This window comes from Salmo trutta, chromosome 3 (assembly GCF_901001165.1).
Source record: "Salmo trutta chromosome 3, fSalTru1.1, whole genome shotgun sequence".
Lineage (NCBI taxonomy): Eukaryota > Metazoa > Chordata > Actinopteri > Salmoniformes > Salmonidae > Salmo > Salmo trutta.
Window position 1 is genome coordinate 65,912,848 of NC_042959.1, and position 26,136 is coordinate 65,938,983.

Genomic DNA, 26,136 nt, shown 5'->3' on the forward strand with positions numbered 1-26,136 from the left:
CTCTGGCACCTGAGTTAGGAAGGACACACATCTTTGTAGTGACTGGGTGTATTGATACACCGTCCAAAGTGTAATTAATAACTTAATCATGCTCAAAGTGATATTCAATGTCAGCTTTTTTTTTTTACCCATCTACCAATTGGAAAATCTCCCTGGTCTTTGTGGTTGAATCTCTGCTGCACTGAGGGACCTTACAGATAAATGTATGCGTGTGATGCAGAGATGAGGTCGTCATTCAAAAGTCATGTTAAACACTTATTGCATTATTCTTTTTAATTATTTTACTCCTTAACCTATTTAGGTCTGCCATAATAAAGAGGTTGAATACTTATGGACAAGACATTTCAGCTTTTCATTTTTAATACATTTGTAAAAACATTATCCCACGTGGACATTATGGGGTATTGTGTGTAGGCCAGTGACATCTCAATTTAATACATTTAAAATTCAGGCTGTAACAACAACATATGGAAAAGGTCAAGGGGCGTGAATATGTTCTGAAGGCACGGTTACATCATAGACAAGAAACCTTTGATAAACCATTTATTTTTATTTGAAATAATTCCAACTTTCCACTGATATATTAAACTAATATACAGCACCTTTGCAGTGCCTAAATAAAAATATCCAGCTACTTAAACAAAAGTTCACCCTAAGTTAATGAACTAGAACACACAGTATTTTTGTTATTTTCTCTTATGAACAATACAAAGCTACACTAACGAATACATATACCAAAACAATACTAAGGTTTTCCTGAGTGCCTCCTTAGTCCTCCATCCCTGGTCCCATAGGGCCGTGTGAACCAGGCACACAGGGCCGTGTGAACCAGGCACACAGGGCCGTGTGAACCAGGCACACAGGGCCGTGTGAACCAGGCACACAGGGCCGTGTGAACCAGACACACAGGGCCGTGTGAACCAGACACACAGGGCCGTGTCAACCAGACAGTAGCAGACCAGGCAGCCTGGTTGTATCAGGAGACTTATCCTCCAGAGGATGAGGCGGCTGTCCAGGAGGTCCAGGAGCTGAAAGACGGGATGGAGGTGGGGATCTTTCTCCCTCTTCCTCTTTCCCCTTCTACCTCTCCTCTCCTTCCCCTTCCTCCTTCTCCTCTCCTTCCCCTTCCTCCTTCTCCTCCCATGGTGGTGGTGGCGAGACAGAGTGGGTTATTGATCCCACTCAGAGTTCAGGCATTAGTTCCACCAGGGTGACTAGACTAGAGACAGACAGCGCTCTGTGAGCCACTCTAGTGGGGCCTACAAGGCAGGGCTGAGTGGAACTAGGATGTATCCTTCTGATTTTGATCTCCTCTACATCAGTTTTATTGACTGAAGCACTGTCCTGCCGGGGTGAGCACAGCCTAGTCGTGTTATCCCAGCTGCTGTTCAACAACTTGTGGGGATGTGATGAGTTCTCCATGGTTGGCTGAGGTTGAGAGGTAATCACTCCTATCATCTCCTGGCATCTGAGATGAGATGGCCACTGACCACAGCTATCAGGCCCTGGGTTAGCATGGCACACAGTGATGGGACTACCAGTGGCTTGTGATCATGGTGTGTGTGTGTGGATGAATTCTCGAAGGACCAGCGATTTGTCCACTACACTGTCCTCAGGTAGTCTTCCCTTCGCCATCTATTTCTAATTCTATCCCAAAAAGGTCTAAACATAATCTCATGCTTTAGTCATTTCCCCATCATCTCTCCCTCGGTGTCTGAGAGCTGCAGTCTCGCTCATCTTTTCAAAATCATACATTTCAATGGAAACTCAAACTAATATTTAGATGGGTGAAGTTTGCCTTGCAGGGCATCTCACACGCTCCTCAAACATAACCAGAGATGTTCAACATTAGCACACAGTCTAGTTGGTATCTGTGCTGTCACTGTTAGCAAGAAATGTCTCTTGGCTTCAATGAGTCTCACAGTCAGCGCTGATGGTTCATGTGGATGATTTTACAGAGTGTGTATGTTAGATACAGTGGAAGTTTCGTTTGTCTCTGTGTATGTATGTATGTATGTATGTATGTATGTATGTATGTATGTATGTATGTATGTATGTATGTATGTATGTATGTGTAACAAAGGCAGTCTCTTCCTCAGTGCCCTGAGGGCATCTAGGCTCAGCGCAACTTGTGTTATCAATTCCAAACAGAACAGTGTGTCAAGTCTTTTAGTCCAGTTTGCCTTCACTTCAAGTTTGGCTGTTTTCCCTGGGGACTATTCCCCTGACCTAGGAGTGGCTGTATCCTCTGTTCTCAGCACGAGAGACTTAAAAAGGAAATAAAAAATAAAAATGTTCCTTTTCATATTTTATTCTCCTTTTCATTCCTCTATCCTTGGGCTCATGACCTGCAGAGGGAACATAGTGGAGGACGGTGGTTAGAATTACAACTATTATTCATTGTCTCTGAGGATTCTAGAACTGTTGTGTGAACTGTCGTGAGCCGAAAATGATTAACACAACCTCGCACAGCTGCCTGTCTGTCTGTCAGAGCCGAACGTCCATAACAAGCTTTCTCAGGTTGGGTCTAGGAAGTATGACAACGTGAGACTAGTGAGACCAGGAAGTGTATATGGCTCTGATGCCTGTGGGCAGTTTGCCATCTAGTGGTTATTGGTGGCATTACATAGCCATTCCAATTCATGACCACCAGTCAAGTCCACATCTATGACCCCCACCCCCTGTAGCGGTCAGCATGGCCCCAGTACATACCACACAACAGATAAGTACTTTAAGAAACCAGCTTACTAACACAGTATAACAGAACCAGAATGGAGAGAGCAGTGATGCTCACCTGTCTTGTCCCCAGCAGCCGGCCTGTTGTTCCTGTGCGTCCAGCAGCAGTCTGCGACCCTCCTCATAGTCATCCTGGTCCACACTGATCAGCAGCCGAACCCCCTCTCTCCCCGCCGCCCTCCGCAGAGAGTCTGTGATGAACACCCCCTTCAGGGCCTCTAGCAGCGCTCCACTCAGATAGTCCCCCCAGAAGGCCTCCAGGTTGTCCAGCTCAGAGAACTTGATGTCGCAGATGATGGAGCCCAGGTCACGGGCGCGCAGCACGGAGGTGGCACGGCTGAACAGCTCAAACTGCCGCTCCAGGGGCTGCTGCTTGTCCGAGGAGACGCCGCCGCGCAGAGCCGACTCATGCTCCCAGTATTCTGCTCGCACACGCAGACGAATGTCTGCAGGGAGGGGGGAGGGTGAGGAGAGGAGATGGAGGGAGGGAGGTAGGGGAAGAGTGAAGGGAGGAAAGGGGACACAGAGAGAGAGAGAGAGAGAGAGAGAGCACAGAGGAATGGGTAAAAGAGGGAGGGTGGTGGAGGGGAAGGTGTAGGGGAGGAGAGAAGAGGAGGGGTAGATGTAGAGGAGGGAAAGGATAGGTGATTTTAGGGTGCAAAGAGGTGAAACAATCAAAAAGGGACAGAGGGAAATGGTAGAAGCAGGAGATTGAGCGGGGTGAGATATATCATGTACACATGAGAGTGAAAAACAAATAGGAGGAGGAGGGTGGGATCATTGAGTCAGAACAAAGGGAAGAGAGAGAGGGACAAAAATACAAAAGAAAATGATAAGAAAACTTTACAAATAAAGCCATAATCACAGAATATTATCCGAAAAATTGTTAAGAACAGGCTATGGGAGGGTTGATAGACAAGTGCCAAAGTAAAGAATATTTAAGGAGAGCATACTACATTCAACAGGACTGTATCTGACATTAAACTAGTGATTAGTGTAGGATACCACATAGAAATACTTACTGGTGTAGGACACTGCTGTATCATTAACTACAGTTGATAACAAAAGTCTGTCTTTAAGAGGGATACAGGTGAGGCAAGGCAGAACTGAAGACAGCTGTGGAGCACAGAGGTGAATGTAATACCAACCAGGCCGTCTACCATCACTAACCTGACAGTGGGAACAAATATGACCTGGTCAGGTCAAGAAGAGCATCACTGAGGATTTACTGTATGACTAACCAGATCTATTTTTCACAACGCTCACTACCAAGAGCTGTTGTTGTAGTACTAGAGTAAAATCAGAGGACGGATAACAAGCATATTCATCAGGGAAGCCCACTACCACACCACACTGTGCAGTTCTAATAGTCCACCCCCATCATTATTTGTAAGTCGCTCTGGATAAGAGCGTCTGCTAAATGACGTAAATGTAAATGTAAAATTATTCACCCAGGAGATTTCAGCCAGGCACTGTAATCTACACACTGAAAGCTAGAGCTATAACTATGTAATCTATAACTATGTAATTACAAAGCTTGTTACACTGTACTTACAGTATTAATGAGTTATAGGTGGCACAAAACAGGCATAAATAAAATGCTACTTGTTGTGAGGGTTGTAGGATTTTGTTAGGTCACTCTAACACTGTAAACAGCCCTTGGGATGGATAGCAACCTTTCAGTGTTTTTGTTCTGTTTCAGAAACAGGAGAATTAGCGGTCATGCAGCAACAGCACAGTGAGAAGGGTCAGGAGATACATACTGTACTGAGCAAAGGCAAGCAGACCTCTGTCTCATCCTCCTCTACTGCCATTATTCACCAAGCGCCCAGCAGAACCAGCGGCCTTCCGACTTTGCTGCAACAAAAAATCCAAACCTTCCCAGTCCCACACTACCCCACCCCACCAGAGATGTGCATAGATTGGCAAACTTTGTTTGAGATACATTAGTTTCACGGCAACATGTTAGCACCAAACTTTCCAAGAAAAAAAATATTAAAATTAGAATATTCTTGTGAAAGAATGTTTGTTGCCAACATGGAGGATAGTTTGTCAAACTGTGTATCTGGATTTACCCCACCCACCTTGCCCTCCCCAACTTCATGTAACAGAAAATGGAGGAACGATAAAGAGTAGAACTGGATTTAAAAAGAGAGCGAGAAGGAATATGGAACGGAAAGGACAGAAAGGAAAGGATGGGGGGACCAGAGGTCCAAAAACTCACATTGAAAATTATACCACAGTCTTCGATCTCAAAACACCTGTGGATGTGAATATGAGTGAAAGCTATGTGTGGTACCATACACAGGGAACTGGGTACCTACCCATACCTTGGTCTCTGAAGACACTGAGACAGGTTTGGGTAAAGGAGAAACTGACAAATAGTTGCTTCCTCTAACGAGGACACAAGAAATAGAACCAGACAATTTAAACTGGAATGTTGTACCAAATGAACCAGGGACATGACTGTGCCTTAGAATATGTGATTCATTTGAGTACTTTGTCTCCATCCACATTATTGTTCAGAGCCATGGGGGACAGCCTCTGGAGGGGGCAGCTTTGGAAAATGCCAACATTAGAAATGCAAATGTTGAATTGATTATGAATTTCTTAACATTTGTAAGAGAGAAAACCAAACACTGGTTCCTTCTTTCTTTTCTTTATAAGGTTGTAATGAGGCGATACAAACACGTACTACTTGGACCATCGGGGAGGTTAGACGGCAGGTAGCCTAGTGGTTAGAGTGTTGGACTAGTAACCCAAAGGTTGCCAGATTAAATCCCCGAGCTGACAAGGTAAAAATCTGTCTTCTGCCCCTGAACAAGGCAGTTAACCCACTGTTCCTGGGCCGTCATTGAAAATAAGAATTTGTTCTTAACTGATTTGCCTAGTTAAATAAAGGTAAAAGAAAAAAAAGACATCCTCAGGTTAGACAGATCTCCTACATTTACTGCCAACATTGAAAACATGCTCTAATGTACAACACAGTGTAACAAGAATGTATCTTAACATCAACTGCAAGTAGATTTGTAGATCGCTAAAATATGTCTTATATCCCATCAGGCCAAATATGATAATCATGATCATATTTCATGAAGTTCAACTGTTAGTTTGCACACAAAGAAATCGGATACAGAAGGTGTTTGGAATTTTTTTCTTTCTTCCAGGAGGCAAAGTTATGGTACAAGGAACATTTCTGTCTCTATTGATACAGCAGCTCGTAGGACATTTGTCAATGATAGAGAACAGTAAGACGCATACAGTCCCGAAAATAAGACTAAATGCACACAGCCACATAATCTGACATGTTGTGAAAAATAGTTGAAGGATTGCCTTCCCTCATCACTACTCCAATGTCTCACCAACATCTCCACATTGTTACTCTGGGGAGATGTTTCTGAATGTAAAATCATGGACCATTTCAGGAAATACAGATACCTCTCGTCTAAATTGTAAATTTGGGGGCATTTCGCATCAGAAAATACATGGTTTGTCCCTAAGGCAGTGTTTCCAAACTCGATCCAGGGGACCCTAAAGGGGGCACATTTTGGTTTTTGACCTAGCACTATACAGCTGATACAAATAATCAAAGCTTGATGATTAGTTGATTATTTGAATCAGCTGTGTAGTGCTAGGGCAGAAACCTAAATGTGCACCCAGGGGGGGGGCCCCAGGACCCAGTTTGGGAAACCCTGCTCTAGGGGATACATTTATCTCTCCCTGCCAGCAAGGTGTCAAATCAGCTAAAACAGGATGTGCAGCTGATAGGGCACAGTACTGCTCTGAGAGGAAACTGACACTGAAAGTCAGCTTCAAACTAATAACATCTGAAAGTTACCAGGACTGCATAATACCCCTGTCAATTGTCGATATGGTAAAACATGTCAGATAAATAATAAACTGAGTAAAACTAACAATTGTGCACTTTTGCAATCAATGTACAAGTCTAGTGACATGGATCACATACTGTGTGGGGACTGTGACATCAACACCTACTACACAATGTCCTCATACTTCTAGACTGCTCCTTCCTACCTACTTGTGAAAAATGGACTTTCTGAGAGCACCAGGAAAGGAAGGCCCTTAAAAACAATGAGAACATAGTGATTTTGTTAAGGTTACAGAGTACTTTACGCTTCATCAGAGACAGATAGATCCATTTAGACAGAACATTAGGAGGGACAACTTTCATTTTCTCCCTTTAAAACAAGGAGTTGGTTAGATTCTCCATTCACCCCACAGAAAAGTACCCATTTACGAGGAGTCACTTGGTGCGAAGAGCTTCAACTCTATCGATCCGTTTTTCTGCTGAACGACAGACCAAGAGAGGGAGGGAGAGAGGTCGGGGTAGAGAGAGACAGGTAGATAGACCTCTCTCTATTCCCCTTTGACCAAAGCTCTCTCTTTCTTTTTTTGGTTTGTGTGGTTTGAGCGTTTAGTGTTCGTTCTCTCCCTCTCAGTGTGTGTGAGAGGATGTTTTTTCCTGACACACGAGTCGGTCTGTTTTGAACTGCGAACATAGAGAAAGGAGAGAAAGAGAGAGAAAGAGACAAGCACAGTTGGATTGGATATCTGTCAATTTGGTTGTTTCTCAAGATCAAGCAGGCAAGCTTAACACTGGTTCAAAGGCAATCACTTGGAGTTTGAATTGTTTTTGATGCCTCCAAATCCCCTGTATAACATTACGGCTTACGTGGACAGTTTTACGTCGCTTCTAATCGTAGGTTACAGTTTGGCATAAGAAATTGTAACCACAAATAACTGAAATACTGTAACTTAAACGCTTGAACTGAGAAAAGGAACTGATTATGTGAAAACAAACTGACTGGTAAGATAGAGGTAATAATGGGTTTGGTCTGAATGCTGTGAGGCAGCATTGGACTGGACTGCCCCATCTATCTCTGCTCCCCACACTGGGAGCTCATTCAGGGGTCAGAGATGAGATACAGCATGCGGTTACACAGCCCTTAAGACAACACCGTTGGGTCATTTTCCTCAGAACTGCTCGAGCAAAGGTTCCAGAGAAGCTGTCGGCGGCCATTTTATGTTCATATAAGGATATAATTCGAGTTCAGACTGACAAGAGGACTGAGATCAATGGATCTCTGAGACCAGTTTGACATTTTTAATTGAGATTCCAGAATGGGTTTAGTCTCTTTTTGTTTTAGTAAACCAGAATCAGTTGGATTGTTTGAATTCTGAGAAAGGTATTTGTGATCACTGACCAGAGGTATCTACTGAAGTTGATGCCACAAGAACCATTGGGACTCAGTTAAAAGGCTCCATTTTGATGGCTGCTTTAGAAGAGTAGTTCACCCCAAAACTAAAGTTAATCAGATGTTTTCATTATGCATGTAGTGGGATATACACTAGACTAGACAGTGTGGAATATGCACTCAGTTATCACTTTTGAGGAAAACATCTGTCAAACTTTGGCTTTGAAGTGAACTACCCCTTTAAGAAGAAAAAAAATTCAGGTCAGTTTGAGCTTTGAGTCATTTGGAGAGTCAGAGCATGGTATTCAGAAGAGGGGTCAGGTTCAAGGTTGCATTACGGTGACTAAGAAACCTCTGGAATATTCTACGCATATTTTCGAGGACACTTTGGTCAGTTCTGTGAAACACTGAGGCCAACACCCCTCTTTAGAGTAATAGACACAAAAAAAATCATGGAACATTCCAGAACACTTTGTGGAGAGCATACTGTTTTTTTCTGAATGGGGTAAGGAGGAACAGGATAGCTAGAATAATACACAGGCATTGAACACAGAGCATAGTGGCAGCCCCCCCTCGTTCTGAGGGGGAGGGCCTCTTTACCTTGGGCATCGGGCCAGACTGACGAGAGAGCAAGCGACTGAGGTGAGCACACACTGCAGATCATACGGACAGAGTGAAAGGCCAGACCAGACTTTTTTTTTTGTCCAGCCTTTCTCTCCGCTCTCTAGGTCCGCTCTCTAGGTTACTCGATCTGAGTCACAATCCTGAGTCAACCTGGTGGGGATCAAATGCGGAGTCAAGACAGCAGCATGTTCAGAGGCAAAGCAACAACACTGTGTATGGTACATGGCTGGGACTGTGAGGGCTAGGCTACTGCAGAGGGCAAGGGGCAGGTATCCTTCAGTAGATTGTTTTGGGTTTGATCACAGGGCACTTAGTGCAGTTGATTTAGAGAAGGCTGTTCTGATCGACGGGGACAAAACGGCACATTTGAAAGGGTTGCAGTGTTATGTTTGAGCACTACGAAGCCAGTGTAAAATCATAAACATATTTGTCTCCCTGAAGAAGAGACTTCATGGATTGCGAAAAGTTGTTAAAATCAGATCATGTTGATAAATAAGCAGTATCACTCATCAGTAAGTGTCAGGCTGTGGGAGTGGCTGTGTCTGGGATAGCCACAGTACGAGGGGTTAGTTGGCTGTCAGGTAGACTAGGTACAGCAACAGAACTGGAAGAGCTAAGGGCCTATTGACCTGGGCCCGGTTTCACGATAGCGACTGAACTTAGGCTTACGAGTGTTTTAACGATGCATCTTTCCTATAACGGCCAAAGATGTAACATGTGTTTCCCAAAACCCCATGCAGAGAGAACGGTCGCTAAGCGAGTCGTTGAGGCTTGTGTCGATACTGATAGTATTGAAAGAAAGGCAACGCTGCTCTCAGATCAGCTTTCTCCACTCAAATCTTACCTTAACATCCGAATTATTCCACAATACTGAAGACAGATCAGCTCCTAGAAGCTTATCACCTATGGCTTCCAATATTTAGGAGGCTGATTCTAATCCTTACCCTGTAATAATGCACTAAATCACGAAATGGCACATTGTTCCACGCATTAGGCTACACAGGATAAAATAATTACAGACAAATTACAGACTGTAGCCTACAAGTACAGTAGCAAAATGGAACTCAATAAATGATTGAAATAGCCATTTAGCCTACTGTATATATATTTTAATGTACACATCTGTTTTAATTTCAAACATCTTTTTATACGCTGCTTGTTTGTATCAATTGCAAAGACATTGCCAACTTGTATTTGTTGTCAACTTTTTTTCTGAAGTTATCATGGTCACAGAGGCAAATAAGCCATGTGATTCTAAGTTTAGCGGAGCTCTTCTGTGTATAAAGTGACGCGGGAAGGCAAAAACAAAGCATCTAAAGACCCACTTAGCTGTTCTATGAGTGTTCTGAGACAGGCGTTAGATTACAAGTGTGACGTTAATAACGATGGTTTTGGGAAACAGCTCTGAGATGTAATAATGCTCCTACGAAGGTTCTAACAAACTTAGCTTTAAGATGCTTTTGAGAAACCGGGCCCTGGTCTGGGAAGATGTCAGCAAGTGTGAGGCTATCAATTCAACTTATATGTTCAGTACACATTCAGAAATTCAGCGGGACTTTCTCTAGACTTTATGTTAGGGATAGGAGAAGACAGACAGTACTACCAACATAAGAGACAGGAGACCTACCAGGCAGGGTTCTTAAGAACAGGAGCTGAAAAAAACTGGGTAAGAGAGAGAGAGGGAGAGATATGTGGGGGAGATGAAAAGTGAGAGAAGGGAAAGAAAAATGGAGAAAGGGTAGGAATCTCTCTTTTTGGAACACCAGCAGTAGTTATGTAGCCTGGATACCAGTCTGTTTGAGATATCATTCCACTCCTTGTCATGCAAAATGAGTGACAAGGAGTGGCATGATCGCACAAGCAGATCTGGGACCAGGCTAGTAGTTATGCTATATGAAGAAAGACAAGCTCGGCTGACAAGCGTATAGCGGACGTATAAAGTGAAAGACAGGTGGTTTACTGTCCTCTAAACTCTAAACTGTCCTTCCCCTGGGCCTCAGTCTGGACCACAGGCTAGTTATTACGAGGCAGCATTCCAACCATGTGTGGCAGCTATGGTATGTAGGTCTAAAGCATACATTTTTTCCCACAAGTATTGTCACAAAAGAGCAAGGCAGCTTAACATTATTTTGGTCTGCACAGAACAGAGTAAATTGCTCTGTTTAATGAGCTTGTGGGTTGATTTCCCGAAATGTCCCATTGAAACGTAACACGCTTGTGAGTTTAAGGTTAAATGCCACATTGAAATGCCATGTCCCACTACTACACTAAACCTGCTGTGCTGTGTGGAGCTCAGACAGAAACGCTGACTCACACGGCTGTGCATTGGGTGTGTGAATTCCTCTCAGGGTGCATCTCAATAGCCTAAAGAGGCTTCCTTCCATTGTTTCCTCCCCTTTATCTGAATGGCCAGGATAGGTAAAAGGCAAGTATTAAGGCTGGATGCTTATTTAGTTTGAGACACTAGTGGGTAATGGTGAAGATATTCGCTGACATAGGCCTAGTATATTTGATAGATGGGAGTTGTAGGCGAGCCAACCCAATTCCCCTCTGTGCTACGGTCATCACGAAACAACAGACCAGATAGATTTCATTTCATTCAGTTTCAGGTTGTTGTTTTCTGCTTGGCCGTGCAAGCAGACTATCCTTGTGTGGACGTCTACAGAATTCCTCCATTGTGAGGATGTTAGTGTGGCAGGGAGCACGCAATCAAAGACCCTGGGAGTGTGTAAAACGCTGTCTGAAACCCTGGTGATAATGTTTGAGTGTGAGACAGTTTTACCACCACAGAGAGCATATGATGACCAGGTTGAGGGGTTAAGCCAGGTCAAACACAGCCAGGTAGTATAGGTTGTATTTACTGATGAGCGGTCACTCATTCACACATGCTCTGCTCTCACAGTATTGTTACAGCACAGCCCACTCAGTCCAACATGCCTGCAGGGTAGTATTGATCTCCCAGAAGGCCCATGCAAACCATTCTCAAACCAGCAAGGGTGGGACGGTCAGCTTATGGTCAAGGTATAAGCTGAGCAGAGGGAGCAAACTGAAGTTTTTATCTTATGTGAGGGCATGAACACGGCACTGGCTGGATTTAAGGTTGCTTGATATGGACATTTTTAAGTTCCAACTTACTGGTGAGACAAGGTGGTGACTGGGACATTCTGATATGGCAGAAGCTCGGCTGATTTTTAGTATCATCACTGTTATTAAGGGCTGTTGGGGTGATGGTGCTTACAGCTTCTCATTAGAAGTGAAATAGAAAATGGATGTAAGCCAGAGAGAGAGAGACTCAGACACATGTATAATGGCAAGAGATGAACCAAGAGAGAGTATGGTGAATGAGCAAGTGGGTTAAAGATAGAGATGGAAAGAAAATAGAGAAAGAGAGATGGAAGGGAAACTAGAGAGAAAGAGAATGGCACGGAGGCTGGTCTTACCGCAGGTCACTTTCTCAGGTATAGGTGGGGGAGGCGTTTCGGGGATGCCCACTCTTCTCCTGTGGGCGGTGGGCTTGCTGGTCCAGCGGCGGCCTTTACCCCTCTTCTTCCGTAGGGGGGCGGGCGTTGGCCTGGCAGAGTCAACACCTATTGGACAGACACAAATCCAGCAATGCTTAACTGGTGCAAATCCAGACAATTTCAGAAACAGTTACTGACACTTCTTAGAGACAAGTTCAGGCATGCACAGATTGTGCCGGAGTGTAGCTTACCCCCCCTCCATTGCTGTGTGGCGTGTTCGTCATGTGATTCTGTCTGTGCACAGGGGTCAGTCAGTCCAGATGTGCAAACCTGTCTTCTGTCCTCTGTTCCGTAGTCCACTCTGAAACGTTCTGGTGATACTGAGAGGCAGATTAAAGTCAGACACTGACACAGCAGAGTGCAGACAGACAGGCAGATAACACACAGCTGGGAGAAGTAGGCCAACAGGTGATTATGACAACATTATCTCTATTACTGTGTGTTGGCTTCCAGTTATGAACAGCACTCTGTTACAGTCCCTTACCTGTCCTCCTTTTCTTGCGGGACACCAAAGGCAGGAGGTCGTGTCGCGTCAGGACTCGCAGCAGCTGCAACAGGGGCTCCAGGTTACCCTCACTGAGGTACCCACGTCTCTCCAGCTCCAGCAGCAGTTCTAGCCCACTCTTGGGCTTGTGGCGGGCAGCGGTAGGGCAGGCCAAGGCAGGACCCTTGGGCTGTAACCGCCGCCAGGCCTCCAGGAGCACTGGGCTGGGGGAGACTCCTTTACTGGCCTCAGGGTCCTCCTCACCGGGCTCGCTGGTCCAGCCAGCTGGGTCCAAGGGGTGCCCTCCAGCCGGATAGGTCTCATCCAAGAGGAATGACAGCACCTCAACGTCTGTCTCTGTCAGTTGAGAACCGACAACTTCAAACATCTCGTGTAGAGAGAGCATCCCATAGTATGTCAGGCACTCAGTCTCATCCCAGTACAGAGAGTCTCGGAGAGAGTACCTTGGACGACGCATGGTTGCCATTGTTAACAAGCTAGCTAGCTATCCTTTCCCAATGCACCTTGGCCAGACGTTTCTATGTGATAAGAATAAAGTGAATTAGACAATGTGGGTAGCAATGAAGTAACGACTCAAAATGTCAAACTAAACAACAGGACTGGCTAGGTTTAGCAGGTATCAAATAACAAGCCAGCCAGCAGCCACAACGCGAATGGACCATAAGATATTGGCATGCACTGTTACAGGCTTTAAAACGCAAGCAGCTGTCTAATAATAAGCGATGTGGAGATGTGAAATACAAAGCTACTTCGTTTTCGTTGTGGCTACGTTGGAGAGCTCGAGATCTCGCCGAGCCACCATACCTTGCAAGTACAAACTGTGTTGACAGTGCAACAAATGACGTTATGTAACAGACGATCCACTGCTGGGAGAAAGAAAAATGCCCTTTACATTTAGATTGACAGCCCTTCAAAACGGTCCAAAATAGAGATGGTCCCTCATACATTGCTACATTTGTCTCGATTTGATAGCAAGCTAGATGGAAACATCAACATAATTAGTTCCAGCTGGAGGAACCATTTGGGTAGCTAGCTAGCTAGCTAACGTTAGCTACGAAATTATCGCTAGCTAGCAACAACAACAGCTGACTATACCATGAAGATGAATCAAGACGTTCAAATATAAAAAGGCGGTAATTCATTGTCAATATAATATTGTTAATCGTTGCAAAAAGCTAAATAATGTATTATTTTGTGAAACTCACCTTCGTTGTTCGACGATGGTCGGTGTTGTCAACACAGCTGGGGTGTATTCATTAGTCAGATTCGGTTCTAAAACGTTTTGTCTGTTGCAAAACGGAAACAGTTTACTCTAGGAACCAAACTGAAGCAAACAGAAAAAATGAAACAGAAACGGAACGAAGTGGGGAGGGACCTGCCTAAATGTGTCCAATAGAAACTCTCGTTTTTGTTGCAAAACGTTTATCAACAGACAAAACGTTTTGCAACTGAATCAACTAATGAATACGCCTCGTCTCGCACGCAGAGCTGGCAGTAGAACAACAAGCAGTAACCAATCACTGCACTTACTTTTTTAGGACGTGTTGGCGAGGAGACGAAGATGATGCTGTAGTCAGGCCTACTCATTTTATACATGAACAACGTGAATGAGGCCGTATTGCAGATTCAAAACAGTATTAGTGACCTATCAGATCATTTTTCCCGGAATATCTAATAAATATCCTCTCATGTACATGTTGTTTTCAGCTTGTACTATGACCAGCACCGCTATGCTATTGCCACAAGAAATCACGCCGATCATGTATTAATGCTATTTTATTGGAGGATTTTAAGGCTACATGCAAATGTGCTCTGTGTATGTGTGTGTCTATATCGCAATGCTGACTATATGAGCGCGGGGCTCTCACAGATCCATCCGGACATGATGCTGCAGGTCTCTTCTCCAGCTCCGAGAAGGGTTGGTCTCTCTGAGGGTGGAGGCACACACTGTCTCCCCTCACATTCACAGCACTGGGCTCTTTCTACCTGGGGGAGTCCACAGAGATACATTGATTTTCTATACATCCAATGGCCATAATCTTTGTATATTATGTCCTGTATTATTACCAGAGTAAAGATTGTCTTGGGGCCCAACCACCTTGCACCATAGATCTAACCCACCTCTGCGCATCTCCAATACAATGTCTCTCACCTGTTCCTCTGGACTGTCAATGACCACCAGATCTCCGCCCTGTTGAACACAGTCGACCCGACCGCTGCTCCAGCTCCTCCTCTCAGTGGAGAAGAAGTAACACCTGGAGGACAAAATCTTCCAGCTCTTAAGACAAGGTGTGTGAGGCGAATGTACACAAACACACACGCACACACACACATAAGAACACATTCATGCACATTGCACACACACATGCACAAACATACAGAAACACGCATACACACACAAGAACATATACATGCACATTTCACAAACACACACAATAACATATTCATGCACATTGCACACACACACACACACAAACACGCAGTATATAGTGCATATAGATGTAGAAGGACAGATATATCAAGACACTGCTGACCTTGGGTGATCTGGTCTCTGAGTGGACAGTGTCGGTCCACAGGCAGGAAGTTGACCAGCTCTGTAGGCATCTTCTGAAGGGAATTCCTATCCCTCGCCGTGACAACAAAGTCTCTGTTCAAAATCCCCTCCATTTCAAAGAGACTTATGAGATCTAACTGAAGTTGGTTTCTAGTCTCTGTAACCCTCACATGCTCTCAGCTCAACTGGTCATAACGTCTTGATCACACCAACAGCGTCTTTGCGCACAATGGTACGCAGCATCATCTATATATGTTTGCAACAAAAGTTCAACATTTACCTTCTGCTACCATTTCTGTCGAGCAGTCTAGGCATACAGTTTGATAAATCCAACGTATGCACCACACAGAACGCACTGCAACTGCCTCTGCAATGCTGGAAGGCAAATGCAGCATTCCATTGGAAATGAATGTACTTCTGGTGTACCAAAATGCAATGAAGCTGTCGGTGTGATCGAGGCATTAAGCTGCACTGATGTTCAGGTTGTTCTCTCTGTGACTGTTCTCTGGTTCATGTGAGGTCTATGTAGTTTTTTTGCAATTGGTTGTTGGATGTCAGTAGGCCTTCATACTCTCTTTCTAATTGGTTATGAGAAGCAGCAAGATATCTGTGTTGCCTCTCTGACTGGTCCTTGGTTGCGACAAGTTACATGTAGTCTCTCTCCAGTTGGTCCTTAACCACAGCCACATAGCTGTTCATTTTCTGTAGCTCAGCTTGAGTTGAAGTCAAAGCATAATTTTGTCTTCAGAGCTGGTTCTTGGCTGTGAGGACGGTGTCGTAGTTGTCCCTCAGAAGCTGAAATTATGCCTTCAGTCAGGTGCAACTGAGAGAAGCTGTGTAATCTGGTGAGATGGACACAAAGTGTGTGTGTTAACAATTAGTGTATAGCAGATTGTCTTAGTATATGCTGCCTTTAAGGTTATAGTGTGGCCAGAGCCATGTATTTAGATATTCTAAATACATGGCTCTGGAGTGGCCAAGGCCCATAAGGATGTTATGAAGAATATGCCTATTGTGTCCTCCTGTGATCATAGACCTGAGATGGTTAGGATTGATACAAGCAGTGTCCAGGGGCTTGAGGCGTCACTACAGACCCGGGTTCGATCGGGAATACCATAGGGTGGCACACAATTGCCTCAGTGTCGTCCAGGTTGGGAGAGGGTTTGGCCGGGGGGGCTTTACTTGGCTCATCCCGCTCTAGCAACTCCTTGTGGCGGGCCGGGCCCCTGTAGGCTGACTTCGGTCGTCAGTTGAACAGTGTTTCCTCCGACACATTGGTGCGGGTGGCTTCCGGGTTAAGCGGGTGGGTGTTAAAAAGCACAGTTTGGCAGGTCATGTTTCGGAGGATGCATGACTCGACCTTCGCCTCTCCCGGGCCTGTTGGGGAGTTACAGCGATGAGACAAAATCGTAATTGGATCGCAATTGGATATCATGAAATTGGGGAGAATAAGGGTGTACATTTTTTTTAAATGAATAATGCATTATCCAGGGACAACACTGATCTATTCAAATAAGAATCATTATACAGGTCATTGATTGAAAAATCAAGGTAGCCTAGCTGTTAAGCGGGTTGGTCCAGTACCCAAAAGGTTGTTGGTTCGAATCCTCAAGCCGGCAAGGTGGAAAAATCTGCTGTTCTGCCCTTGAGCAAGGCAATTAACTCCCAACAACTGCTCCCCCTTACAAAAAAAATGATTGCTGTTTTGAAAGTGCAGAAACTGCAGTTTGCTGTGGTATTTTGGATGCAGAATAACTGAACTGTAGTTATACAGCACTCTAACTGCAATTACACTGCAACATTTCTGCAGTAAAAAAAAGCTGTTATTTTGGACGCAGTACTGCACTCTGACTGCAATCTTTTTTCGTAAGTGCCGATGACGTAGATGTCGATTAAGGCAGCCTCTCTGATTCAGAAGTTGGGTTAAATGGGGAAGACACATTTCGGTTCAATGCATTCAGATGTGCCACTGTATAGGGTCAGTTTCACGCCATATGTATTGAGTTCAAAATAAAATAAATCGTTAACATGAAAAATTAAGTTGAGAATGTAAACATGATATGTTCGAGGACGGGTGAAATAATGGATGTTGAAATCAAAAAACCAAACAATTGAAAGCAAAATGTATAGAATTGTAAACAAAGACATCAAACGCAAAACCCCCAAACTTGTAAACAAATCATTTTAATGCGAGAGCAAAACTCTATGACAGATGATAAAAAAAATATATATTTGAAAACGAATGCAAAAATCGTTTTCGGTTAAACTTTCCCAGCAACCAATCCTATTGAATACATTTTGCCTACGCTCTTGCCTGCATGTACTACCTTTTGGTTACGCTACTCGTATCTTTGCTTTCGATGTCTGTTTCTTTGATTTCACTGCCAGTCTTTTCGATTGCGAGTTTTGGCATTACTTTCCGTGAAGGGCGGGGTTTAGAGGAGGCTTATAAACAATGAGTTTCCATTGGTCCGCTAGTTTTGGAGTGACGGTTCGTCTTAACCCAATAAATAACATGATAGACAGACTTACCTGTTACACAACGTTCGGCACAGGTCCACGGCGAACCAGTTACCAACACTTGCGCCGAACGTTGTGCAACAGGTAATTCATATGTTTACCGAAGTAGTTAGATGGTTTGTCATTAAACGTATTAGATAGACATGCTTCTAATATCCGTACATTATTGACCCGCGACTGACAATTTTGAAGTACGTTAGCTAAAACCCTAAAACGAGGTGACGTCAGACCGTCTACTTAAGTAGGCAATAGGAAAAAAAAGTATGTCTATCATGTTATTTATTGGGTTAAGACGAACCGTCACTCCAAAACTAGCGGACCAATGGAAACTCATTGTTTAAGCCTCCTCTAAACCCCTCCCTTCACGGAAAGTAATGCCAAAACTCGCAATCGAAAAGACTGGCAGTGAAATCAAAGAAACAGACATCGAAAGCAAAGATACGAGTAGCGTAACCAAAAGGTAGTACATGCAGGCAAGAGCGTAGGCAAAATTAATTCAATATAATTGGTTGCTGGGAAAGTTTCACAGAAAACGATTTTCGCATTTGTTTTCAAATATATATATATATATATATATATATATATTATCATTTGTCATAGAGTTTTGCTCTCGCTTTAAAATTATTTGCTTACACGTTTTTGGGTTTTGCTTTTGATGTCTGATTTTTGTTTACAATTCTATCCATTATTTCACCCGTCCTCGAAAATATAATGTTTACATTCTCAACTTTATTTTTCATGTTCACGATTTCTTTTATTTTGAATTCAATACATATGGCGTGAAATTGACCACGTGCAACTGATTGACTGTTTCCCGTTCCCTTCCCAAATAAGCTTTTTAGACGAGAACAAGGACAATTTGAAGCACCGAAGTCGCATTCCGTTCCAGCAGGTGGCGATAGTACAAAATGTGTTTGCCGCCGTGCTCAAAGGAACGCCCTCCTTTGTTAACGCTATGTTGTTGTAAATGTTCCTGTAATTGTCCGCTAGCAAGCTGACACAACTTTTCTCCTCTAAAAATGTCTAAAATAGAGTTATTGAGAATGTTTCTCAACCAGAGATTGACAATGGCAGCTGAGGAGATATTTGGCGTCGTTGAAGAAACGATAGCAGTGTACCAGGAAGAGAACAGCCGTCTGCGTAGCATGCTGGATATCGTTATTAAACCAGATATACTATTACACAGAATAGGTGTGTGACTGAGGATGCTAGCTGTTATATTTTAAACGGTCTTTGCATATGTCAACTGATCAATGTCATGATTTATCGACCAATGACAATGTAGCTAGCTAGCTATGCTAGTATCTAAATACCTAGCTAGCAGTCTAACTAGAATACAATTCATGTCAACATTTTAGATGTTTTATTTAATTCTCTATCCTTCCCTCCAGACATCCAACAGCCCACTCACCCTGTATCTGAAAAGGAGGTTCTCCCTGAGCAGCAACACTGTGAGCAGGAGTGGAGCCCCAGTCTGGGGCAGGAAGACCCACATTACATACAGATAAAAGAGGAACCGGAGGAACTACAGTCATCTTTGAAAAATGACTACAACCACCAGGACCTGACTCAGTCCTCGCTGACTCAGTCCTCACTTCTTTATGAAACCCAAAGTGAAGACTACGAAGAGACGTACTGTCTTCCCAGCACCTCAACTGCACAGAGGAACTACTCTCTACACAGCACCTCCACTGAACTGGACATGATACAGGTCAAATCAGAACTTGATGCAGAAGACAATGGAGTATCAGAACCATCCCGTGAGTCTCAGCCCATATTTGCAGAAAATCTAGAGTCTTCTGCAGCTCAGAGTAAAAACATGAAATGTGTCAAAGGGGTAGAGAGTAGACCTCTGTCAGGTTCAAAGCCACTTAAATCAAAGAGATCACCATCAAAGAGATCACAGACAGTAAGAAAACAAAGTGCCTATATCCACTGTAAATGTTGTGGAATGTATTTCTCCTACTTAGCTTCTTTAGTGAATCATGCAAGAAAGCATGCACAGGACAAAGAATGTCTATGTGGTGTTTGTGGAATACACTTAGAGTCCACAGAAAGTATGTTAGATCATCTAGAAACCCACGTTGGAGCTAGAGTTTGTCATGTTTGTGGTACATTTTTCCCTGGGAGTGCTGAGCTGAATGATCATATGAAGGTTCACCCAGGGGAGAAATCGTTTCGCTGTCCTGATTGTGGCAAGTGTTTCAGAAAAAATCCAGATCTCACAGCGCACAAGAGGATTCACACAGGGGAGAGACCGTACCGCTGCCAGTTTTGTGGCAAAGGATTCAGTCAGAGTGGAAACCTGGCTGTGCATATGAAGAGCCACTCTGGGGAGAAACCACATTGCTGCCCTGTTTGTGGGAAATGTTTCAGCAGTAAATCTTATATGAACACACACATGAAGATTCACACAGGGGAGAGGCCGTTTTGCTGTCGTGTATGCGGAAAATGTTTCATAAGAAACCCTGATCTGACAGTCCACATGAGGACTCATACAGGGGTGAAACCATATAAGTGCCAATATTGTGGCCAATGCTTCAAGCAAAATTATCACCGGAAACTACACATGAAGATCCACATGGGAAAAACCATATCATTGCCATCTTTGTGACATGTATTTCAGCACTAGCACCCAGTCAACCTGGCATGAGATTTCACATGGAAGAGAAGGCGTCACTGCCATGGCTGGCAGAGGCTTTGCATAGACTGGAAGTTTGACAAGGCATAATGACAATGCACAGAATAGTTTAGTGTAGAAAATACTGACAGTGGACCTTGTTTGTGATACATGTTTCACTCAGCCGCTTTATTGAGGAAAGTTTTTACTCGCAGTGACTGTTAATATGTGGTTGTTTTACCTGTTTTGAATCCACTGACTGTCAACTAAATTAGCAAAATGTAAATGCAAGAAGTCCAATTGACACAGGAGAGAAACCATATAATTGTTTTATGAAAATCATACATAAGGAAATGATTGCTGCTAAATGCTTAAAATGGATGAACTCCCCTAGAAGATACGAGAAGAACATTCACAAGAGGGAGAAAACATAATGACAACCCGACAAAAAACCTCAGGACAACATGACAGTCGTCCTGTGTAGGGAGTGTCTTTCAGACAATACAAGAAGTGCATTAAAACATCTCATTCCCGAAATCTACTGTCATTCTTTATTTCTATGAAATATGTCCCTCTTCTTTATTTAATTAATTGCAGACATGAGAATGTTGGATTAGTGATAGCATTATGGTGTATTCTATTTTTTGTGTACTTTTGTGATCTAGGGAGGCAATGATTGATCTAAACTTCAGATTTGCACCAGTAGTGCTGTAGCTCTGCAGTCTATTACATTTAGGTCTATTTGCTGGATTAGAATATAAATGTAAAGACACTGGAGGAACTCCAACAATAAATTGGGATATACTTATTCAATCTGATCAATGACGAGAGATTCATTCATTTTGCACAGTAATCAGTGTCCTCTTCTCAAAGGCAGAATAGACTGGTGCAAACTGCAGGAGCTTCACGACCTGCGCCTACCGCTCCAGCAGGGGACGACAGTGCAAAATGTATTATGTCGTGCACGCACAAAGACTATATAATGACGAGATGCTCATGTCTCCGCCATAACAATGGGATGGTAGGCGACGACCTTGGGTAAAAAAATAAACCCGTGTAAACGCATTGGGCTTGTTTTGGACAGAGTTAGGGGAGAGTGAAACCTCTCGCTTCGCCTCAGCGCTCTTTATATTTTCGACTTGGTAGATATCTAGCCAACGTTCCTTCTCTACAAATGTCTAAAATAGAGTTATTGAGAATGTTTCTAAACCAGAGATTGATAGCGGCAGCTGAGGAGATATTTGGCGTCGTTCAAGAAACGATAGCAGAGTACCAGGAAGAGGTTTCTCGCACAAGGGAAGAGAACAGTCGTCTACGGCTCACGCTCGATATCCGTACTAAGCCAGATATCAAGTTACATAGACAAGGTTTGTTTGTATTTTCAACATTCATTTAATATGAGACACGATAAGCTATCAATGTAATAGTTCCAATATCTGTAAGAAGGTAACTCAATCTTAAACCCAACTAACTACCCGGCTAACAATTCTAGAGCTGAGTTTTAAAACATTTTTTATGTTACCCGTAATCGTCCCATGTTTGAATGAATGTCCAGTTTTCCTTTAGTTAAGGAAACATTCAATCTTTGTTAGCAAAAACATTCTGAGAACCCGTTTAGCATGTTTTGGTGTTGAAGGTGGAACATTCCTTTTAATGTCACACAGATCTTATCAAGAACGTGGTTACAATGTTATCAGAATATATAACATTAATGCTCTAGACGCGCTTTATGGGACGTTGCAAAAACATTTATGTCCGGTTTTCTGAGGGTTAGGAAAATGTTCCAGCAACGTCCCACGAATTATACACAGGACATGGTTGCCAAGTTCTCAGAATGTAAGATATTCATGTTCCAGACACATTTCATGGGAACATTGCAATAACATTTCTGTGTATCAGTTGTCAGTATGTCGCCTGATTTATCCCGAAAGAAACGTTCTCCCCCCAAAAACCATTACACCTTGTTACCAAGCCCATTAAGACCCTGATTGGTAATCCACTCACAGCTCTTTGTCTGTTGGCAAAGTTAGGGTTACTCACACACTCACAGTGCTTTTAACACACTGTTTTCAACTACCACATTTGATATACATGATTACATTGTGCATGTTGATTTATACAGTAATTATTATGCAACATGTCCTCACCTGGGATTTGAACTCACAACCTATTGGTTCATGGCAATCAGATCTTCCTGCTACGCCACCATGTCTGTGTCAGTTATCAGTTAATTGGACCATTCTTTCATCATTGATTTGATTGACTTATTTCAACAATTGAAGGGCTTTCTATATTATCTAATGTTTGTGCGGCATATTAACCTGTTTTAATGATACTCCTCAATCACTAGGATCAATACGTTTGTCTTGAGTGTACTTTTAACAGAACTGAGAGTTACTTCAAAGTTCATTCACCCTATTGCTTACACATATCAAGTAGTTTCAGGTCTACTCCGGTGTCTAGGGAGGAGGGTTTCTTCTTGACAGGGCCTAACTATTGGTGAGTGTTGGGCTAATAACAAAAAGGTTGCTGGATCCCTGAGCTGACAAGGTAAAAATCTGTCTTTCTGCCCCTGAACAATGCACATAACCCACTGTTCCCTGGGCGCCAAAGACGTGGATGTCAATTAAGGCAGCCCCCCCACACCTCTCTGATTCAGAGGAGTTGGGTTAAATGTGGAAGACACATTTCAGTTGAAGGCATTCAGTTGTACAACTGACTAGGTATCCCCCTTTCCCAATGAGCTCATGCCAGAGCAGGGCTATCCAACTCTGTTCCTAGAGAGCTACCATCGTGTAGGTTTTCACTCCAACCCTAATCTAGCAGACCGGATTATCCTAATTAGCTTGTGGATAAACTGAATCAGGTTAGTTACAACTGGGGTTGGAATGAAAACCTACAGGAGGGTAGCTCTCCAGGAACAGGGTTGGAGAGCCCTGCCCTAGAAATAACTCTCATTGGGACAGTCATTAGGTTGTTCGTCATTGGTGCTAGTGGCCTTGGTTTGAGACCCGCAGGAGAGTCGACCTACTCTCACATTCTTAGCAATATGTTAGTCATTATTTGGCAACAGTTACAACACACCAGTGTTTGAAGTAAATCTCTGTTAAAAGTACACCCAAGAAAATATTTTATTGATCATAGTGATTCAGAAGTATCATTAAAACAGGTTAATATGACCCATCAATATTAGGCAACTATAGAGAAAGCCCTTAAATTGCTGGAATAAAAAAATAAAAAATAAGAGACTAATCGGATTAATTGACAGCCTACTTTACACAGACATGATGGTGTAGCAGGAAGATTGGACTACCATGAATGAAGGGCTTGAGAGTTCAAATCCCAGTTGTGGACATGTTGAATAATAATTACTGATTCATTGAACATGCACAATGTAATTATGTATGTCAAATATGGAAGATGAAAACACAGTATTTTAAAAGCACTCTGTGTATGAGTATCCCTAACCTTGCCAACAGACAAAGAGTTGTGAATGGATCAGTGGTTCCCCAATCAGGGCCTTAATTGACTTGGCAACAGTAACAAGTCGTGATGTGTAAAACATTTTATATTGTGGACACAAATGTTTTTGCAACATTCCTATTAAACATGTCTCGAACAATATCTCATGTTCTGAGAACATGACAACCATGTTCTGTGTATGTTTGGTGGGACATTGATGGAATATTCTCCTAACTAGCAGAAAACTGGAGACATGAATGTTCTTGCAACATTCTCATGAAACATGTCTAGACCATTAATATATTATGTTCTGAGAACATGTAACCATGTTCTGGGTATGTTCTATTTGACATTAATGGAATGGTCTCTTGGAAACATGCCTTGCACATCCCGGGAACATTCCTAAGAAAACGTTAGTTCATGACCGAATGAGACGCTTAAGGAAATATTCAAATAAAGTTGTGGGAACATTTTGTTGTTAGCTGGGTACGTCAAGTCAGCTCTTGAATTTTCTATTTCATCCCTCTCTCCTCTCCAGATCTCCAGCAGCTCACTGTCACTGTGTCTGATGAGGTGGTTTCCCCTGAGCAGCAGGAATGGAGCCCCAGTCTGGGGCAGAAGGACCCAGAACCCACACGGATGAAAGATGAACAGAATGAACCAAGGACCAGTCAGGAGGATGAGAATAATTTCAACGAGTTTATCAATTCTTACGGCTGTGTATCAAGTGACTATTATCAAGACCCAACTCAGTTCTCACATGAAGAGAGATACTCTCTACCCAGCACCTCAACTGAACAGATCAAAACAGAACCTTATGTAGAAGACTATGGTGTATCAGAACCAACCAGAGAGTCTCAGCCCTTTTCTGCAGTAGATAGAGAGTGTTCTGCAGGTCAGAGTGAAAACAGAGGACATATTGACAGGATGGAGAGTGGAGGACCTCTGTCAGGTCTAACGTTAAAGCCACTCAAATCAAAGAGAACAAAGACAGTAAAAGGACAACGTTCTCATAGTGTTAAGGACAGGAAATTGAACCATCTAAAATCACACTCGAGACCCAGTGTAAGCTGGGATGCTGCTCCTAGTTGTAAGGTATGTGGAAAGCAATTTGACTCCATGGCTTCTTTATTAAATCACGTGCAAACGCACACACAGGATAAAGAACATGTTTGTGGTGTGTGTGGAAAATTCTGTCAGTCCACAGAAAGTATGATAAATCACCTACAAACTCACATCGGAGCAAAGTGTTGTCATGTTTGTGGTAAATATTTTGCTTGGGATGCTTTCCTGAAAAGGCATTTGAGGAGTCATACAGGGGAGAAGCCCTTTCGCTGTCATCATTGTGGCAAAGGATTCAGTCAGAGTGGAAACCTGGCTGTGCATATGAAGAGCCACTCTGGGGAGAAACCACATTGCTGCCCTGTTTGTGGGAAATGTTTCATAAGAAACCCTGATCTGACAGTCCACATGAGGACTCATACAGGGGTGAAACCATATACGGGCAGTATTGTGGCCAAGGTTTAAAGCAGAATTATCACTGGAAACAACACATGAAGATCCACATGGGAAAAACCATATCATTGCCATCTTTGTGACATGCATTTCAGCACTAGCACCCAGTCAACCTGGCATGAGATTTCACATGGAAGAGAAGGCGTCACTACCATGGCTGGCAGAGGCTTTGCATAGACTGGAAGTTTGACAAGGCATAATGACAATGCACAGAATAGTTTAGTGTAGAAAATACTGACAGTGGACCTTGTTTGTGATACATGTTTCACTCAGCCGCTTTATTGAGGAAAGTTTTTACTCGCAGTGACTGTTAATATGTGGTTGTTTTACCTGTTTTGAATCCACTGACTGTAAGACAGTGCAATTATGTTTCACTGTTAGTCTACACCTGTTGCCTACAAAGCGTGTCACAAAATAAATTTGTTTGGATTTGATTGCTGCTAAATGCTTCAAATGGATGAAGTCCCCTAGAAGGTACGAGAATATTCACAAGAGGGACAAAACATAATGACAACCTGATGAAAATCCTCCTGACAACATGGCAGTAGTTTCCTGTGTAGGGAGGGTCTTTCAGACAATACAAGTGGTGCATTAAAACATGTAGTTCTCTGAATCGACTGGCTTTATTTCTATGAAATACAGTGCCTTCAGAACGTATTCAAACCCCTGGACTTATTCCACATTTTGTTGTGTTACAGCCTGTATACAAAATTGATTCATTTTTTCTCACCCATCTACACACAATACCCCATAATAACGAAGTGAAAACATGTTTTTAGAAATGTATTGAAAATGAATTACAGAAATATCTCATTGGCGTATGCACACCCCTTAGCTCAGGTGCATCCAATTTCCTTTGATCA

At 43.1% G+C, this 26,136-nt stretch overlaps 2 protein-coding genes and 1 long non-coding RNA gene across 8 annotated transcripts; 1 reads left to right on the forward strand and 2 right to left on the reverse strand.

Moving 5' to 3' along the window:
- Nucleotides 1-261: 261 nt before the first annotated feature.
- On the reverse strand, nt 262-14,306 carry LOC115184286 (DNA-binding death effector domain-containing protein 2). Of its 4 annotated transcripts, none has more exons than XM_029745332.1 (7): nt 13,808-14,306; nt 13,407-13,465; nt 12,582-13,120; nt 12,289-12,417; nt 12,017-12,163; nt 2,795-3,182; nt 262-2,348 (listed from the first exon to the last, which is right to left on the reverse strand). In XM_029745332.1, exons 3-7 carry the CDS (start codon nt 13,066-13,068, stop codon nt 2,342-2,344), a joined length of 1,158 nt encoding a protein of 385 aa, XP_029601192.1. In that variant the 5' UTR covers nt 13,069-13,120; nt 13,407-13,465; nt 13,808-14,306; the 3' UTR covers nt 262-2,341. The 4 variants fall into 4 exon arrangements, with proteins under 4 accessions (XP_029601192.1, XP_029601187.1, XP_029601183.1 ...); XM_029745327.1 differs by having other exon boundaries at nt 13,407-13,468; XM_029745323.1 differs by lacking the exon at nt 13,407-13,465.
- A 56-nt stretch (nt 14,307-14,362) lies between these two features.
- Nucleotides 14,363-19,167, reverse strand: LOC115184322 (uncharacterized). Its single transcript, XR_003874293.1, has 4 exons — nt 19,088-19,167; nt 15,137-15,998; nt 14,755-14,857; nt 14,363-14,588 (listed from the first exon to the last, which is right to left on the reverse strand). It is a non-coding gene; the product is annotated as an uncharacterized LOC115184322 (long non-coding RNA).
- On the forward strand, nt 18,387-25,886 carry LOC115184256 (gastrula zinc finger protein XlCGF48.2). 3 transcript variants are annotated; one of them, XM_029745301.1, is made up of 3 exons: nt 18,387-18,867; nt 19,068-19,961; nt 25,113-25,886. In XM_029745301.1, the coding sequence occupies exons 1-3, from the start codon at nt 18,696-18,698 to the stop codon at nt 25,283-25,285; spliced, it is 1,239 nt and encodes a 412-aa protein (XP_029601161.1). In that variant the 5' UTR covers nt 18,387-18,695; the 3' UTR covers nt 25,286-25,886. The 3 variants fall into 3 exon arrangements, with proteins under 3 accessions (XP_029601161.1, XP_029601154.1, XP_029601172.1); XM_029745294.1 differs by lacking the exon at nt 25,113-25,886 and having other exon boundaries at nt 18,403-18,867; nt 19,068-21,114; XM_029745312.1 differs by lacking the exons at nt 18,387-18,867; nt 19,068-19,961 and adding an exon at nt 21,327-21,663 and having other exon boundaries at nt 24,297-25,886.
- Nucleotides 25,887-26,136: the final 250 nt, after the last annotated feature.

What these genes read in the sequence shown, in the direction of transcription:
- LOC115184286 (XM_029745323.1), bottom strand. Translation starts at nt 13,068, where the DNA reads ATGGCAACCATGCGTCGTCCAAGGTACTCTCTCCGAGACTCTCTGTAC. An exon ending in CCGCAAGAAAAGGAGGACAG is followed by an intron (nt 12,418 to 12,581) that starts GTAAGGGACTGT and finishes TCTGCCTCTCAG; the next exon opens with TATCACCAGAACGTTTCAGA. An exon ending in ACCTGAGAAAGTGACCTGCG is followed by an intron (nt 3,183 to 12,016) that starts GTAAGACCAGCC and finishes CCCTCCCTGCAG; the next exon opens with ACATTCGTCTGCGTGTGCGA.
- LOC115184256 (XM_029745294.1), top strand. Translation starts at nt 18,696, where the DNA reads ATGTCTAAAATAGAGTTATTGAGAATGTTTCTCAACCAGAGATTGACA. An exon ending in TATACTATTACACAGAATAG is followed by an intron (nt 18,868 to 19,067) that starts GTGTGTGACTGA and finishes CCTTCCCTCCAG; the next exon opens with ACATCCAACAGCCCACTCAC.